This window comes from Plecotus auritus, assembly GCF_963455305.1.
Source record: "Plecotus auritus genome assembly, chromosome: 13".
Lineage (NCBI taxonomy): Eukaryota > Metazoa > Chordata > Mammalia > Chiroptera > Vespertilionidae > Plecotus > Plecotus auritus.
In genome coordinates, this window is record NC_137779.1 from 13,128,055 (window position 1) to 13,146,666 (window position 18,612).

Below are 18,612 nucleotides of genomic sequence, written 5' to 3' on the forward strand. Positions count from 1 at the left end.
CCCCTAATTGCTATCTGCTCACTTCATTTTCTTCACGTCTCCCTGATCTTCTGGCTTCCCCTGCATAGTTAGGGACCTTGCTTGGCAGGCATGAATGAGAATTAGGCTCTGGCCTCACTGTTGGACCATCTCCTTTTCTCTCCCTCTACCACTAAATACACTTCTCCTCCAGCCACTTTAGACGTGTTCAAGGACACAGCCACTTTAGATGTGTTCATTGGATTATTGTATTTAATGTTATAGTTCCCTCCCCTCACATTGGTTTCTCCAAATTGTTAGTATTTGTCTTAGATGATCAGATTAGAGGCAAGAGCTTGTTTCCCGGCATATGGCGTTATCTGGGGGAGGTGCGTTGTGGCAGCAATGCCGAGAAGTTACAGTGTTCCTTTCTCCCAGCTTTGGGGCAAAGTCTCTTGTATTTCTTGTGGCCTTGTGGCCCTGACTGGTTATTTCCAGGAATGAGGTATTGAGCTATTTGGAGTGACTGTGCCTGGGGTGGGCAGGGTTGGCTGTAAGGGGAAGGGGTATGACCTTTCCTTAGTTGATATGGTAAGAACTCTCTTCATTGCCAGGATCAGAAACCCAACTCATACCGGCCTCACTGAAAAGGAATTTATGAATCCATATAACCAAGAGTACTGAATAGGATTACACTTAGACGTGATTAGATCCAAGGGCTGAAATGAGGCTATGAGAATTCTCTCTTACCATGTCTCAGGTCTGTTTTCCTGTTTGGCTTTATTCTTAGGCCGGCTCTCCCCACTCAGCAACCCCGTGTGTACCTGCTATCCCATTAGCAAACCCAGGAGAAAGAGGGCATCTCTACACCAGTACTCCCAGCAGGGTCCCGGGGCTGACTCTCATTGGCCCATTTAGGCCTTGTGTCCATGTCTGAACCAATCAGTTGCCAAGGGATTGGAAGATACTGATTGGTCAGGCCTGGATCACATGACTACTCTTGGAATGAGGACTGTTAGCTCTAGTGGAACCATCTGGACTAAGAATTGACAAGAAGTGGCCCTTCAAAGTCAGACCTAGTTGCTGTTACCATTAGGAAGGAAGGGACCTGGGCAAGAAAGAAAACAGTAATTCCTTATTACACAAGGGCTGTGCTGTGCCGCCTTCCCCAATTCCAGTCCCAGTTTTCTAAGCCACAGATTTGATAGCTGTACTTGTATCGTCCTAGCTGTCAAATTGTAAGCTCCGCAATCATGTCCCCTGACACAAACAAACTATGGAAAAATGACCTGTTGGTGTTGTTCTCTTCTGGGCCCTGCCCGGGCTGCTCCATCCCTCAGGAAACTCACAGGATCTACAGGCAGAAGTTGGAGGAGCTGACTGCGCTCCAGACTTTATGTAGCAGCTCCATCAGCAAGCATAGGACGCGACTGAAGGACCTGAAGCGCACGCTCCAGAGGTAGGCGGGGCTGCGATTCAAAGCTCCCCTGGTTCTAAGGGTCAGAAACCCAGCTCAACACTGGCTTGGGTAGAGAATGGAAAATTTTTTAAAAATATATTTTTATTGATTTCAGAGAAGAAGGGAGAGGGAGAGAGAGATAGACACATCAGTGATGAGAGACAATCATTGATAGGCTGCCTCCTTGCATGCCCCACAATGGGGATCGAGCCCACAACTGGGTCATGTGCCCTGACCAGGAATTGAACTGTGACCTCCTGGTTCATAGGTTGATGCTCAATCACTGAGCCATGCCTGCCAGGCCTAGAATGGAAATTTTAATGGAAAAAAACAGAAGTGGCTTTAGGATGCAGGGGTCAAAGGTTGTTTTTAGGAATCTGTTTTTTTCCTCTAAATTCTCCATTTCCCTAGATTGGCTTCACTCTATGGCTAGCCATCCTCTCATGGTCACTGAGATGGCCAGCCAGCAGTGCCAGGCTTATATCCTGCAGCCTTTCTTCCCACTGGCTTGGGCACCCCAGCCTAAGGAGAATTGTCTTTTCAGCACAAGTTCTGGGAGCAGTTCTCATTGGCTGGAATTGGTCACGTGCCCATCTTTGAACCAATCAAATCACCGAGACTGGTTAGGCAAGACTAGGTCATATGCTCAGTTTATGGACCTTGGGAATGGGACAGCCCTACTTAAACCCCATGGAGGGGGAAGAGGATGACAGGTAGTTCCCCAGGAGAAAACTGTTATAAGAAGTCCTGCTGGGCAGATAAACATTAACTGCGCTTCTCAGGCACGTGGGGACTCCCTCCACCAGGCTGTCTGATCAGGGGGTGAGAGGTCTGGCATCCCTGGTGGAGATAAACTTGAGCTCATCACTTAGGTCAGTTCCTGAGGCCAGGATTACATGTTCAGTTTCCAGTCCTTGTATCTTTCTGGTTTCGGAAGTGCTCTCATCCCCCGTAGGCGAACAGGTCCAGTGGATGCTGTGATCCCTCAGTCAGGCAGACATCTTAGGCACTGAGTGGCTTGTCCCAGGTCACTTACATGGGCTTCTCTTCCAAAGTGTGTGGCTCCGGGTCACTTTTTCCCTTCCCTCGTGAACAATTTTTGGGAAGGTTATTGATTGTACCCCTAACCTTAGCTGACCATTTGGGAAACAGAGGCCCATTAGTCGTGGGGTAAAGTGTAAATTGTTTAATGCAGTGACATTGCCACTCTTGGAAAAACACATCTTACCGATGGCAGGACTTAAGTCTTTTATATCTGTCGAGGGTTTTTCAGCCTTGGCACTAATGATAATTCTTTGCTGTTGGGGGCTGTCCTGTGCATTGTAGAATGTTTAGCAGCATTGCTGGCCTCTGCCCACAGATGCCAGTAACACCCTCCACTCTGTCTTGACAACCAAAAAGTTCCCAGACATCGCCATTGAGAACCACTGGGTAGAAGGTTGGCCCCTGGGTTAGGTTCTCACACTGAAGACAATCCCTGCTCCAGGAGTGTCTGTGACTTGTTTTTCTAGTCTTGAAAGACTAACAATTAGACCTTGATTAGTTTACTCTTTATGCTGTTTTCTTTTTTTACTTTGTTTTTATTGTTGACACTACAGATGTCCACATTCCCCGCCCCACCCTTTGCCCACCTCTACCCAGCCCCGACTGCTTATACTTTTATTTTTCTTATTTATTTATTTATAAAAATATTTTTATTGATTTTAGAGAGGAAGGGAAAGGGAGAGAGTTAGAAACATCAATGATGAGAGAGAATCATTAATCGGCTGCCTCCTGCACGTGCCCCACTGGGGGTTGAGCCCGAAACTGGGCATGTGCTCTGACCGGGAATCTAACCGTGACCTCCTGGTTCATAGATTGAAGCGCAGCCACTGAGCCACGCCGGCTGGGCCACTTATTCTTTTAAAGTGCCGTCCTGTCTCCGTCTTAGTAATCTTCAGCTTACTCCTATAGAACATCGAGCAGAGCCCCAGTCCCTTTGTGTCCCAGCTTAGTTTGCAAAAGACATTGACATATAATTCTTCTCTATTGTAAGCTTTCCATTTAGTTTACTCCTCATGATTAAACCAAAGTCATTTAGAAAGAAAGAATAGTGAGAGGAATAATATTGCTAGTAGATTTTCACTGTGCTAAATACTTTAAATTGCACTTACTCATTCACTTGTCGCAGTGGTATTTCCAGAAGGTAGGCTTGATATTATTCCTATTTTTTTAGATAAGGAAAATAAGGCAGAGGTTAAAAGACATTCCCAAGGTCACAAGGCTTAGCAGGGAGCCTGCATCAAACCCAGGGAATACAGGTGGAGACTGAGCTTGCAAGAAACACTGAGAGGGAAGAGTGGGAAGGCAGTGGCCAGAGCTTCCAGGTTCTTCCTCCAGGCTGGTAACGCCCCTGCTTCTCCCATGCCCACACCTCTGATCACAGGTATAAGCGCCGTGCCAGTGTGGAGGAGGCGGAGCTGGTTCAGCAGATAGATGTCACCATCAAGGAGCGGCAGAACATCTTCTTTGACATGGAGGCCTACCTGCCCAAGAAGAATGGGTAGGAGCTGGGAACTTACACACCCTACTCCCCACCCGCTGCGGGGCAGACACCGGGTCTAGGATACCTGTTCTGCATAATTCTCACCTTCCCATTAGGGCTTGAGGTTGAGAGGGAAAGGCAGAAGTGAGGGCAGGAAAGAGAAGGAGGCTTCCTCACATGTTTCTCCATGAACACTGTGGGTCAGGTACTGACTGGGTGGGGCTGGGAGGGAGCCTTCTGGGGCTGGAAGTGTTTTATTCTTTGATCTGGGTGTTGGTTGCAGGGATGCATAAATATATAAAAATCCATCATGTTATATACTTAAGACTTGTGCACTTTTTTTAAAATTGAGTTTTAGAGAGAGAGAGGAAGGGACAGGGAGAAAGAAGCACCAGTTTGCTGTCCCACTTATTTATGCATTCATTGGTTGATTCTTATAAAAAACTAGAGGCCCAGTGCATGAAAATTTATGCACTGGGGGAGAGTCCCTCAGCCCGGCCTGCCCCCTCTCACAGTCCGGGAGCCCTCAAGGGCAGGAGGCGACCCGGCGATCAGAGGAAGGCGACGCCCCCATCACACCTCTGCTGCTGCCACTGCCAGCAGTGCAAGCCTCGGCCAGCCCTGGTTACCTGAGCCTCGGGTGGCCCTGGGCGGCTGGGCAGCCACCATCTGAGGCTTGCCTGCACCTCAGGCCGGCCCTGGGCCGCTGGGGGGCTGAGGAGACTGGGGGACTCTGTAGGCAGGTACCCCGGCGGGGCTGAGGGGACTGGGCGCCGCCATCTTGTGGCTGTGGGTGCTGCCATCTTTTGAGGGTGTGACAGTCAATTAGCATAGTCCCTCCTTATTGGCTGTGGGCGCCACCATCTTTGCGACAGCATGAGGGTCAATTAGCATATTCCCTCTTTATTAGATAGGATGTGCCCTGATGGGTTTTGAACCTGCAACCATGGTGTGTCTGGTCAATGCTCTAAACAGTGGAGCTACTCAGCCAGAGCAAGACTTAGGTACTTTTGAAGGTTATGCCTTAATTTTAAAAAGAGCCTGCTTTAAATTGACCTAGATATTGTACATATACCTTCACCTCATTGGCTGGAACTTAGTCACATGCTCACATTAGTTGCAAGGGAAGCTGGGAAATATGGGGAGAAAAACGGGTCAGTCATGACTATCATGTGTCACAGTCCTCCCGTTCTCTAATTAATCATTCGCACTCAATGTGAGGCCCATTGTGTTGCTGAGTTTATCATCGTATGTTCTGTGTTGGCTTTTCAACGCGTGCCCATTACGTTTGAATATTTTTGGTTGGGGCTGCACCCAGGGCTTTTAGGGACATGGCGACTTCACAGGTGTTTCCTTCCAGGCTCTACTTGAATCTGGTCCTCGGCAACGTAAGCGTGACCCTCCTCAGCAACCAGGCCAAGTAAGTGTTCCCGACGCCCACCTGGCTTTACAGAACCCAGGCATTGTGCTTTCAATTCAGGAGAGATGGGACCAGGCTGAATTTTTGCATAAAGGAAAAAACGTTAATAGGTGGTGCTCTGGCTCTTGGTCTCTCTGTCTAACCCCCTGGGAAAGGCTTCCTTCATGGGTTCCATATGTTGGGTGGACAGGACTGCCAGTTTCCCGTGAGAAATGGCTCTGCTCCATTTCACGTCTCATCAGACACTTTTCTCCTGGGAAGCAGACAGTTGTGTCCAGCCACAATCTATCAAGTTTCTAGGGAGGTGGAGCCGAGGCGTTTTGGGGGAGGGGACCTTGTCTCGCTCCCTAACTGACGTCACCATTCATTTAAGGTCCAGTCTCTCCTTTAGTGGGATCAGAAGGTCCTAATGGGATGTGGTTGGCAGTATGACAAGGATCCAATGGGGCAAGAGTCCTGCCCCCAATGGGATGTAGTTATACTACCATAAATGTCGTAATAGTGACGTGACCTTTCCCGGGCATGTCTGTTGCCATAGATTTGCCTACAAGGACGAGTATGAGAAGTTTAAGCTCTACCTGACCATCATCCTGCTCCTGGGGGCTGTGGCCTGTCAATTTGTCCTCCACTACAGGTAACGCAGCGTGGCGGTGGGGGACATGCTGGGGTGAGAGGAGACCGTGAGAGAGGGATCCAGGGTCCCTCCTGCATCCACAGTGTTTGTGTGATGAGGTGTCAATAGAGAAGGGCCATTTCTCATGAGAAATAGCAGTGCTGTTTGCTGTAATCCCTCCAATAATACTACTAAAAGGCTGTTGCAGAGGCCTTAGAGTGCAGTCAAGAAAAAGCCCAGTTTGGCCATGTTCGCACAATGGAATATCATTTGGCCGTAAAAGGAAATGAAGTTCTGACAGAGGCTATAGCACAGATGAATCTGGGAAACATTACAGGGTGAGGCAAAAGTGCGTTTACAGCTGTGAGTATGTGAAACACAGAGTTGATTCTTGTATTGTTACTTGTTGATGATGGTGTTATTTTCCGTAAGAAAACTGTAAACCTCCATTTGTATGTTAGGTGAAAGAAGCTGGTCACAAAAGGTCACGTAGTGTATGATTCCATTTGTGTGAAATGTTGAGAACAGGTAAATCCATAGAGACTGACAACAGATTAGCGGATGCCAGGGATTGGCGGGGACAGGGAATGGGAAGGGACTGCAGATGGATATGTGTTTCTTTGGGAGTGATGAGAATGTTCTGGAATTAGGTAGTAGTGAGGGATGCACAATGTTGTGAATACACAAAAACACACACCAAATGTATACTTTAAAAGGGTGAATTTTATGGTATGTGAATTACATCTCAATTGCAAAAAGAAAGAGAGGGAGGAAGGGAACAAAAAGAAAGGAAAGAAAGAGAGAGGGAATAGGTCACAGAGAACCTTGGATTGCTCGTGGCTTTGAGACTAACAGGCTGTTACCACAGGCAGGTTCCCTCTGGGGGCCTCCATCTCCCCGTCTGTACAAGGAGGGTGACACCAGTGCCTACCTCACAGGGTTCTCACGTGTTAACACTGTACATGGAGGGCTCTGTCCAGCACGTGACACCCAGCAGTGCATTGAGGACAAGGCCAGGGGCTGAAGCCACACTGCCCCAGGGGGTTCTGCCCCAGGGGAGGTGGCCAAGCACATTATTTTCTCATATTTGGCCCAGGTGTTAAGGGTTTATTTCCTAGCAGTCGCTTGGCTGGCTGTCCACTTGCTGGTCTGGCCACTTGAATGTCCAAAACAAAGGCTCATTTAGGCCCTGGACCCGTGCCTCCCTGCTGCCTTGGGCCTGGCCCGTTTCCCTGGAGGGCAAAGGCTGCACCATCAGTAATGCCAGCTCACATGCCCCCCTGGAAGGGGGTGAAAGTTCTCAATGAGCAGCCAGATTCCTATGCTGGGCCCTCTGGGCCCTCAGAGGGCAGACCTGTGGTGTGGTGTGCAGTTAGTTCCCAGGCTCACTGAGGGCCTGGATATTCCCACTGCTCCCCACCCCTTTCTGTTTTCCCCTCCAAGGGGTGTCGTAACCAGCACAGCTTACAAGCTGGTGCCTCGAAACAACAGAAACAGATATTCTCAAGTCTGGAGGCCGGAAGTCTGAAATAAGGTGTGGGCGGGACCGGGCTCCCCCTGCAGGCGGAGTGCTTCCTTGCTTTTCCAGCTCCTGGTGGTCGCTGGCCACCTCTCTCTTTCCGTTCCGTGGCTTAAAGCTGTTTCTCTCCGTTCTCTGCCTCATGTGCCTCAGTCTTTCCACATGGCCTCCTTCCCTGTGTTTTTCTGAGTCTCTCTCATGACCTTCTTAGGAGGATACCAGTGGTTGGATTTAGGGCCCACCCTAATCCAGTGTGACCTCCTCTTAACTAATTACATTTACAAGGACCCTATTTCCAAATAAGGTCATATTCTGAGGTCCTGATGCTTAACCTTTGACAAATAACCTCGCCCTGCCTTGGTTTCTTCATAGAAAGTGAGGATAACAGGCCTGGCTGGCATGGCTCAGTGGCTGAGCATCAACCTATGAACCAGGAGGTCACGGTTTGATTCCCAGTCAGGACATATGCCCTGGTTGCAGGCTCGATCCCCAGTGTAATGCATGCAGGAGGCAGCCAATCAATGATTCTCTCTCATCGTTGATGTTTCTATCTCTCTCTCTCCCTCTCCCTTCCTCTCTGAAATCAATAAAAATATATTTTAAAAGAAGAAAAAGAGCCCTAACCGGTTTGGCTCAGTGGATAGAGCGTCGGCCTATGGACTGAAGGGTCCCAGGTTCGATTCCGGTCAAAGGCATGTACCTTGGTTGCAGGCACATCCCCAGTATGTGCAGGAGGCAGCTGATTGATGTTTCTCTCTCATTGATGTTTCTCTCTCATTGATGTTTCTAACTCTCTATCCCTCTCCCTTCCTCTCTGTAAAAAATCAATAAAATATATTTTTTTAAAAAAAGTGAGGAAAACGGCCGAAACCGGTTTGGCTCAGTGGATAGAGCGTCGGCCTGCGGACTGAAGGGTCCCGGGTTCGATTCCGGTCAAGGACATGTACCTTGGTTGCGGGCACATCCCCAGTGGGGGATGTGCAGGAGGCAGCTGATCGATGTTTCTCTCTCATCGATGTTTCTAGCTCTCTATCCCTCTCCCTTCTTCTCTGTAAAAAAATCAATAAAATAAAAATAAAAATAAACTTTAAAAAAAAAAGTGAGGAAAACGGGAGCTACCTGGCAGCACGGTAGTGAGGATTAGATAAGGTACACCGATAGCATTCAGATGTAACCTGGCACACAAGCAGGCGTTATTGCTACCGTTATTTCCCGCTACACTGGGAAGGCAGGGAAAAGATCACAGCCTAATATCCTGAGCATCCTGGGAGCAGGAGTTTCTTCCCTTACTTTCCCCCTTCGGATCATTTCCTTGCTGGGTGCCCCACCCACAGGCCCTTCTGTGGAAGGGAGACAGGTTGTCGTGGGCTGGGTGATCAGGGCAGGAGGGAAACCTCAGCTAGAGCCTTAAGGGCAGGTAGGATTCAGGTGGAAAGTTGAATGGGGGGGATGAGTATTCTAGGGGGAAAGACACCTCAGAGGCAGACCCCCTCTGCCTTCCCGGGCATCAGGGGGTTCCGGAGGCACCCTGTGTGAGCAGCCCTTGGCCTGGTTCTCTGTTTCGTTGCAGTGGGGCTGGGACAGCCATCCCTGGTTCTCATGCCTGCTCCCCTCCGGGGGCTGTTTCTCCACACAGGGTAACGGACGAAGTCTTTAACTTCCTACTCGTGTGGTATTACTGCACCCTGACGATTCGGGAGAGTATTCTTATCAGCAACGGCTCGAGGTAATTGGGGGCCTGGCTTTATGGGGGGCGTAGGGGCAGCCAAAGGGAACTCCGTCATGGAGGGGAGGCAGGTGAGGGCTGTTACCCTCAGCTGCATTCCCTTCCTCCTTGGGGATCCGTGACATTTCAGACCCAGGGAGGAGAAAAACCGTGCCTGCTACTGCAGCAGCCTCACTTGCCATGGTCAGTCTCTTGTTCACAAGAAACCCTAACTCAATATAACAGGACATTATTTTCTCATATTAAGAAACAGGTTCTTTGGGGCTGACTTCAGGTAAGGCTTAATCCAGGTGCTCAATGTCATCAGGACCCACTTTCTCTCTGTCTTTCACCTCTGCCTTCTTGTGTTGTCTATTCTTAGGTTCTAGGTAGAGTTATCAGTTCCAAGCTCACGTCTTTATTTTTAGCATTCCCAGCAAAATAGGGCACATTCCTCTCTTGCAAGGTGTTTCACTGGGTCCTCTTGGCGTTCATTAGATCATGTGCCCATCTCTGAACCAATCACTGTAGCCAGAGAATGCATTTCTGTGATTGGCTGGTCTTGAGCCTCCTGCCCACCCCTATAGCTGTCATTGGAAACCTAGAAGCTGAGTGTCAGGAGGGACTGGTTCCCCACAGGAAAATTGGGATGAGGTTACCAGATGAGTGGATTGAGTGGATTCTGGTGACAAGAGTGATGGTCCCCCACAGGGAGAGGAGTCTCAGGACTCTGTTGAGGTCCATGGCTTGCCTTCCTCCTTCAGGGCCTATTTTCCATAGTTCTGATTCCTTTTGGGGTGGCCATTTGAACCTCTGCACACTATTCTTGTCCCTATCGTTTCCCAAAACATGAAGGAGCAACTTTCCAAACCCTTCCCCCTCCCTCCCTCCCAGGGGCTATAAAGAACAACCAGGAGCATGTATTTAATTTGGGGCACCTGCCAAACCCTCAGATAGTTTGCCACCTTCTCACTTTTCTGCCCAGTGGTCTCTGAGCAGGGCCTTACCCTGAACGTAGCGCCAGGAGGTAAGGACAGAGGAACGGCGGTTCCTAAGTACACAGCCCTGTAGCATGTAGCCTGTTACAAAAGATCAGTGTTTCTCAAACTGCACTCACTCCTGTCCCATCCACGCCATTTTTGCCATGTCCTTGTATCACCTAGATCAGTGGACGGCAGGAGCCGCGGTTTGCCGCTCTGTTGACTAATGAGTTTGCCGACCACTGTCATACACTACCCTTTACCTCTTTGCACACAATATGCCACAATTGCCTAATCCTCACAGCTTTCAACTACACGGTAACATTTAGTCTAGTCCAGTGGTCGGCAAACTCATTAGTCAACAGAGCGACAAACCGCAGCTTACCGCGGTTTGCCAACCACTGACCTAGATGATCATTTTCCCACATTTTATTTTTTATGACATTTTTAAATTTTTAAAAATTGCTTTTTAAAGAGAGAGGAAGGGAGAGGGAGAGAGAGAAACAATGATTTGAGAGTGAAACATCTATCAGCTGTCTCCTGCACGCCCCCCACCAGGGATCAAGCCCACAACCCAGGCATGTGCCCCGACCAGGAATCGAACCTGCAACCTTTCTGTGCACTAGACGACGCCCAACCAACTGAACCACACCGGTCAGGGCATCATTTTTCCCACATTCTAAATCAGCCATCTCCTCTTTTTTTTTTTTTTTTACTTAAATAAATATTTGTTTTAAAAGGAAACTTTATTTCACCACTTTACATGGAAAACCAGCATCAATTACAGGAAAGAGGAAGTAGTATAAAAATATCTTTTTGTTTTCATTGTCTAATTTATTGAAGGCTCTGGGCCTGAAGCCTGTGGTCTTTCTTATGTGTGTTTGTTCATGTGTAGAAAGGGAGACGAACAGATCTTGAGACGCATTAAAGATATACTAGCATCTAACCGAGACCATCTCCTCGACGTAATCAGGAGAACGGAAAGAGATGTAATTCAGCATCATCTAGTGCAGGCATGAGTTTGACAAGCTTGATCTAGTGTTACAATCAAATGTCATCTAAAACTCAGTGATACACACCCCATGCTTTGGGAAGCACTGAAGTAGAAAATCTTACCAATAAATAACGTTCATAGTTTGCCTTAATTTTGGTGAATAGTAGCTTTCTGCTTTTAGGTCTGGTTGGAGGGGAGCCAGGGTAGCATTTAGTGAGGAAATGGCCCAGGGCATTTGGCAGGGCTTCCTGGTTACTAATTACCTTCCTGTACTGCGGTCTTGCCATCGGTCTTGGAGTCTCACCCTCCTGATGAACTCATAGTAAGAGTGTTCGGGACATGCTGTGTCTCTGATGGTCACTAATACTTTAGTAAGTTACTCTGGTCAGCTCTTTTTCTAGTGTGATAAGCCGTGGGTGGGAGCAGGACTGAGGGGAGGTCCCTGCAAGTGTGGGGCACACCAGGAAAATAGGAGGGGACAAAAGGAGGAAGTGGGGTTCCGAAGCCAAGCCTAAATATTTGCCTAACACTTTTAGCTGGGGCTTTTCCAGGGCTTCTCTGGAATGCGTGCTCTGATGGGACCGCAGGAAGTGTTGTCTCTGAGCTTGTAATGCAAAGCTTTGCGTGTGGGTCCACTCTGCTCCCTCACACTTGGCCCTTACCAGGGAATAGCTAAGAAACCCGTAGCTAAGAGAGCACAGTGAGGAGGAGGGGTGAGCGCTACCTTTCTCACCTCTGAAGCATCCCAGAGTCAGCTCAGGCGCTCAGCGTTGCTGCCCCATAAATGCCCCATGGTCTCTGTAGAAATGAATTCAACCCCAGCTCTGTGATGAGGCAGGGCCCTTGGGGCCTTACCGTGTTCTAAGGACAAGTGGAGCTGAGCCATATGGGCTTCCTGGAGACGTGGTGCCCAGTTTTGGTGTGACTGAGCCTCTGTCATCCTGTTCCCCATTGTACTTGAGACCTGAATTAGAGGTATGGTCAGGGAAGCAGGCCTAGAGAGGTGGGGGAATCCCCCATCGTGGGAGGGAGCTTTGTGTCTGATGCCGCCCATGTGAGAAGTAACTCATTAGCTTAGTTAGTGCGATAAGCAAGTCAGCTTCCCTTGCAGATTTGCAAATTATTGAAAACTACCTGATAGGAGTAAACATAAAGGGGATTTATGGGATCATATAAATAGTTCAAGGAGGTAAAAAGGGTTCAATGTTAACAGTCCCTCCTCCTTCTCCTTATTCTGTTGTCCCCTGCACTGGTTCCCAGCAGTCAGGTCAGCATCCTACTGGATCAGCAACCCCTGAGTTCCTTTCATTCGCAGATCTAGCTGTAATCTTGAGACAGACTTCTGATTGGCTAGTCTCAGGTCACATGCTCATCCCTGAGCCAATCACTGTGGCTGGGGGGGGGATGCAGAGCCCTGATTGGCTGGCTCTGGGTCATGTGCCCAGTTATATTACTCAGCTGCACCCAAGCATCCAGACTGGGAGTGGCCGCGAATTGGTTCCCTGAAAGAAAGCTGAAGTCTGGAACTGGAATGGGGGTGATTGACAGACAAGGCAAAACAGCAGATGTCTCCTGCAGTTAGTTCTGGTCAGAACACATCATGAATCAGGGATCATATTCATTTTTCTGGCTAGCCAGCCCTTGGGCACCTGGCTCTAACAAGCTTTTAAGGCATAGTGGTACTGGCAAAGGAAGGGTCCTCAATGTAGAAGCCATTCCACCAACGGCCCAGATTACAGAAACGGCCTGCAGGTGAATAGTGGATGGTGCGGTATCCTCTACACACACACCGATGTGGCCAAGGTGTCCTGTGGGGGGGCTGTGGTCTTCCTGGGCACAGTCCGCAGATACCAGAACTTGAAGTCCCTACGTTCCGGCAGGAGTGCTCCATGCTTCCTGGGGCATCTACTGTCTGCTCGTGAAAAAGCCCGCCCTCCCTGCAAGCATCCTTTCTGTCCAAAACAGGCTCGGAGAGTGACGGCTACTGGGTGCAGGTTTCTTTCTGGGGTGACAAGCACGTCCTAAAACTGATTGTGGTGACAGTAGCACTACTCTGTGAATCTGTATTTTAAATGGGTGAATTGTATGGGTCTGAACTGTATCACAGTGAAAGTGTTAAATAAACCTGCCCAGAGCCCTGGGATGTGCAGATGGATGATGGGGCTGGGGGAGAAGCGAGTTCTAGTCTCTCCCACTGCCATTGAGTGGCAGCTGTCAGTGCTGGGCTATGGGCACAGAAGCTGTGAAAAAGCTGCTGCTCAAATAGCTTCTTGCCCAGCCCTAACCGGTTTGGCTCAGTGGATAGAGCGTCGGCCTGCGGACTGAGAGATCCCAGGTTCGATTCTGGTCAAGGGCATGTACCTGGGTTGCGGGCACATCCCCAGTAGGAGGTGTGCAGGAGGCAGCTGATCGATGTTTCTAACTCTCTATCTCTCTCCCTTCCTCTCTGTAAAAAACCAATAAAATATATATATTTTTAAAAATAGCTTCTTGCCCAGAGCCTGTGACTGCTCAGGCCACTCCCAGGTGGAGAGAGGGCATTTCTCCGGAGAGTGTGGAGGGTAGGACAAAGGAGCACGGGACTTGCCAGGACCCAAGGACTTGTGTGTGGCTTGGCAGAGAGCTGGGAAGGTTCCAGAGAGGTTTCCTGGGTGCTCTTCAAGCTAAAAGTCTGAGGGTGTGGCCAACTGCGTTTTCTATCAGAAAACCAGTGCCAGGGGCCTCCTAGACTCTGACAGGCAAGACAGGGACACGAAGAGGGAGAGGCGGAACTGAGAAGTGAATGGACGTCTTATCTTGTCCCATGAACTCCCATGGCACCTGCAACCATCTCCTATTCCCTCTGTGCTGGTGGCATCCAGACCAGGTGTGGCTTTCCCCAGCTGCACCTCCTGGGCATCACTTCATGCATTTTAACATTTATTTAGTTCCTACTCTTTACCTAGTGCTGTTCATGCTAGGAATAAAGGAAAAAGCCTTGTCCTTCACCATAACCTTTGAGGGACCCACAGGCCGTTGTCTGAACACCTGATTTACACCCAGAACTAATGGGGCTGCAAAGAGAAGGGATGAGGAAGACCCAGTCCCTGCTCTTATGATGTCTATATTCTGGTCGGGAGGTTTTAAGGCCACTTAAACCCCCATTAGGACAATGCAAATGGAAATCTCAATGACACGCCAATTTTTACCTAATAAGTTGGGCAGAAATTTTAAAATTTGGTTTCAGGTGTTGGTGAGGGTTTGGGGAACCAAATAGTCTCCCCTACTGCTGATGGGAGTATAAATTGGGATTGAGATTTGGGGGGGGGGCAGCTTCTGAGCTAGTCATCCCGCTTCTTGGAGAAACAATGTCATCACACCAGGGGACTTCCATGGGGGTGTCTTGGCAGCACCGAGGATGGTAGTGACCGCTGAGGAATAACCACATGGACTATGGCAGAGCCACATCCTGAAATGCCATGTGGCATTTAAGAAGTCAGTGACAGATCTATAGGTACCAGCCTGGGAATCCAGATGAGAAAGCCAGTTGCAGGATGATTTAGTTAAAAAGAAAGTCTAATTCAGCAGCTCATTCCCCAAGCCAGCAGATCCTCGGGCTCCTCCTCATCCTGAGCAGTGGTGCCCTGGACCCCAACTTCTCACTTGGCCCCCACCCCAGTGAGAGAGAGAGAGAGATGGCTTGATGCCTACTATGGATGCCTCTGGTGTCCCAATCACTACAGCCCCATCCTTGGGAGGAAGGAGCCCGGCTGCTCCCAGGCTGTTTGGCAAAGCACATCCCTGCCACCCTGTGTTCCATTGTCTGAGCTCCCAGAGGGGCCAGGAAGGGCCAGCAAAGATCTGAGACAATCTCAGGGACTTTGAAGGGCAAAGGTGTTGGGTCCAGCATTCCTCCTAGGCTGCCCCCCCGACACTGGGGAGGGAGTGGTAGCCAGGATCCCTCCCTGGCTGTGGAGTGAGAACCCTGAGCTGCGGTGGGGGCGGGGGGGAGGGGAGACACTGGGTTCTGACAACAGGGTCCCCACAGCTTCTGGACTGGATGGGGTGAAGTCCAGGGCTGGATGAGGGCCTGCAGTGGACGGAAGAGCAGATTCGCCCAGGGCGTGGGCTCCCAGGGAGCAGCTGCGGCTGGGGTGGTGTGAGATGCTGCAAGTGCTGTTGGTAGCTGCAGCTCTGTGTCAGTGTGTGTGTTCTGTTTATTCAGCAAACTTGTTGAGCACCTGCTCTGAGCAGGTGCATCAACGAGCCAGACAGACAGGATCCTTGCGCTTCTGGAGTTGACATCTAAGTGGGGAAGGGGGTTCAGGAAACAAAGGAGAAAACAGTAGTAATTTCAGACAGCGGTGAGCACCACGAGGAAGAGGCAGCAGGATAGTGTGACCCAGAGAGGCGCTGTCTGGCTGACTTAGATAAGTAGGTCGGGGACGTCTTGGAGGAGGTAACAGACAGAACTTGAATTTGGACCAGGAGGCCTGTAGGCCAAGGCCTGGGAGCAGAGAGAACGTACAAAAGGCCCTCTGCATCAGTCAGCTTGGCTTCCATGACAAAATACACAGACCGGGCAGCTCAAACAGCAGAAATTCATTTTCTCACAATCCTGGAAGCTCCGAATCCAAGACCCGGGGGCCAGCCGGGTTGGTTTCTCCTGAGGCCTTCCTTGGCTGGCAGACGGTCCCTGTGACCTCACGTGGCCTTTGCTCTGTGAGCATGCACACTCCTCGTGCGTCCCCTCTTCTAAGGACACCAGTGCTGTTGGATGGGGGCCCATCCTTATGACCTCATTTAGCCTTAGTGACCTCTTGAAAGGCTCCACTTCCAAATGTGGTCACATTGGGGGCTAGGGCTTCAACCTGTGAGTTCTGGGGACACACAACTGAGTCCATAACAGGTGCTGAGGTAGCAGTGGTTCGAGGAGGAGAGGTCGGGGAGGTGGATTGTAGCTGTGCTGAGGTGAGGGCTGCATTCTCAGGGTACCTGGAAGCCTCTGTGGGTCTCCTGGATCATCGATGCGTGGCTTAGTGTGGTTGTGCGTCTTTGTAGGGCAGGGAAGAGGACAAAACCACCCCCCCACACACACACAGGCTGGGAAGCTGGGAGGTGCCTGCGTTTCTCTCCCTGCCTGAGCTTTCCCTTCTCTTGTTCTCTCCGAGAATTAAAGGCTGGTGGGTGTCGCACCACTACGTGTCCACCTTCCTGTCTGGAGTGATGCTGACCTGGTGAGTGTCTCCTGCCCCGCCCCCCACTCCTCCGCTTGCGCTCCCCAGGGGCCTGTGAATGGGGACTAGTGGTGGGTGAGGGGCCAGATGGCTTTCCAAGGCCTTGGCCTCTGCTGACTTTGGGGCCAAGAAGGGGAGTGTGAGCTTACAGCGGAGCCCTCGGGAGTTTTCCTGGGAACGTCCCCTCCGCCTGCCAGCTGGGGCAGAGGGACAGGAGCAAGGCTGGGGCAGAGGGGACAGGAGCACGGCTGGGGCAGAGGGGACAGGAGCAAGGCTGGGGCAGAGGGGACAGGAGCACGGCTGGGGCAGAGGGGACAGGAGCACGGCTGGGGCAGAGGGGACAGGAGCACGGCTGGGGCAGAGGGGACAGGAGCACGGCTGGGGCAGAGGGCACAGGAGCACGGCTGGGGCAGAGGGCACAGGAGCACGGCTGGGGCAGAGGGGACAGGAGCACGGCTGGGCAGCAGCACAAGGACGAGGCTGTGGCACGGAGGAGTGAGGCCCAGAGGGAGGGGAGACCTGTGGGAACTTAGGCTTCAAAACTACACGCGCTCCCAGGCACATGGTGGTAAAGAAGGGCAGACATTGGGATTTGGGTTTAAATGAAAAACCTTTTCTTCTCTCCCAGCGGGAACAGGGTGGGCGGGATGGATGTCTGATTTCCCGGTACCCCTCACCTTCTCCCCCACCTCTCTGCAGGCCTAATGGACTAATCTATCAGAAGTTTCGCAGTCAGTTTTTAGCGTTTTCCATATTTCAGAGTGAGTGCCTCTTGCCTACATTCAGGGGAGGGGGCACGGTTCCCTGTGGGTTCCCTGTGGAGGCCCCATGCCTGGGAGGGGTGTGTCTTTCCTGGAGGGGAGAGGGCACTGGGGGAGGTCCCTGGAAATCCAAAGAGCTACCTGCCCCCAGGTCAACTCCATCCTACCCCTCCACCCCCAGCCTCTAGGGATGGCCTGCCCCATTGCCCCCCTGGAGCCCCAGTCACTGCCTCGCTTCTCCCGACCAATCACCACCTCTGAGAACCCACTGGTGTTGGGGCACTAACTTTGTTTTCCTTAAAATGGAAATATAAATATATGTTCTTTTTTCTCATTTAAGAACAGCCCTGGATTTATATACAATGCACTGTCCCAGGGGTCGGGGAGCTTGGATGGTTGGCAACAGGGAGAGCGAGTTTTGCTTTTCACCATAGACCTGTTTGTTCCCTTTGAATTTTATACCGTGTGCATATTGCCAACTCAGAAAATACAACTTAATTTTTAAATAAAACCCTGCTTACAAATAAATACAAATATCTAAAGCTGAGAATGAAAATTATGTACAGTCCCCCCCTTAGGGGTGACCACTGGTAATAGGTCTATGTCCTTTCTACCATTTTTATTCACAAATACGTATATGCATAAATACTGCATTATGTATAGTCCACAAACACAGTCCCTCTGTACATACAGCTTTGCATATAACCTGGGAAACAATTACCATGGGCTTTTTTCCGCCTCCGTACAAGTATCCCGTTGTATGGAACTGTCTCTTGCTGACCTGGCATTGCACACAGCTCCCAGCCCGGTGCAAGCCTCTTTTGAGAGCCTAATGAAAGCCTAGGAAAGCTCTAGAAGTTTCTGTTTGAGAGAGGGGGAGGGGTGTGGGTGGGAGAGGGTTATACCCTCTGGGCAGTGAAGACCCACCCCTTTGCGGTGGAAGTGTCACTCAATCCTCTGCGTGCTCTGCTCCCCCTGCAGGCTGTGTCCAGTTCCTGCAATATTATTACCAGAGGGGCTGCCTCTACCGGCTGCGGGCTCTGGGGGAAAGGAATCATTTGGACCTCACTGTAGGTGCGTAGCCGACCTGGCGGGTGGAGGCACAAGTACTGGTCCCTGCCTCCTCTTCCAGATCTGACCCCTAATCCCCCACAGTGGGAGCATGTGCCAGTAAGGACATAACAAACCTCCCACACATAAAGCCAGGGCTGCTGGCCTCTACCCAAGTTGCTTTTCATAATTCACTGGGGATTCTGTTTTAGTGAAGTGTGAGACCAGCTGTGTGCCCTCAGTGCTGGCTTCTCTCTTATGCTTTTAAAATGTCTGGTTTTTGTCTGTGATTTATAATAAAATATATATATATATATGTTAGCCTAGTGCTGTTGTACATATATAACCGATGTGTAATATATAAACATATACATATATGCACATTGGGAATGTGTGTGTAACTTTTAAAAATA

The 18,612-nt window shown here is 50.2% G+C and overlaps 1 protein-coding gene across 2 annotated transcripts in view; it reads left to right on the plus strand.

Annotated features, from left to right (window-relative positions):
* The window catches only part of TMEM120B (transmembrane protein 120B), a 36,840-nt gene that overhangs the window by 14,019 nt on the left and 4,209 nt on the right, over positions 1 to 18,612 (plus strand). For both annotated transcript variants that reach the window (XR_013959578.1, XM_080650664.1), the window contains exons 2-9: positions 1,299 to 1,417; positions 3,843 to 3,959; positions 5,302 to 5,361; positions 5,900 to 5,995; positions 9,130 to 9,219; positions 16,323 to 16,388; positions 17,088 to 17,149; positions 18,131 to 18,223. Coding sequence is in view for 1 of the 2 variants with exons in the window: in XM_080650664.1 (XP_080506790.1) it covers positions 1,299 to 1,417; positions 3,843 to 3,959; positions 5,302 to 5,361; positions 5,900 to 5,995; positions 9,130 to 9,219; positions 16,323 to 16,388; positions 17,088 to 17,149; positions 18,131 to 18,223 (703 nt within the window). In the remaining variant the exon portion in view is untranslated. The remainder of the gene's footprint in view (positions 1 to 1,298; positions 1,418 to 3,842; positions 3,960 to 5,301; positions 5,362 to 5,899; positions 5,996 to 9,129; positions 9,220 to 16,322; positions 16,389 to 17,087; positions 17,150 to 18,130; positions 18,224 to 18,612) is intronic.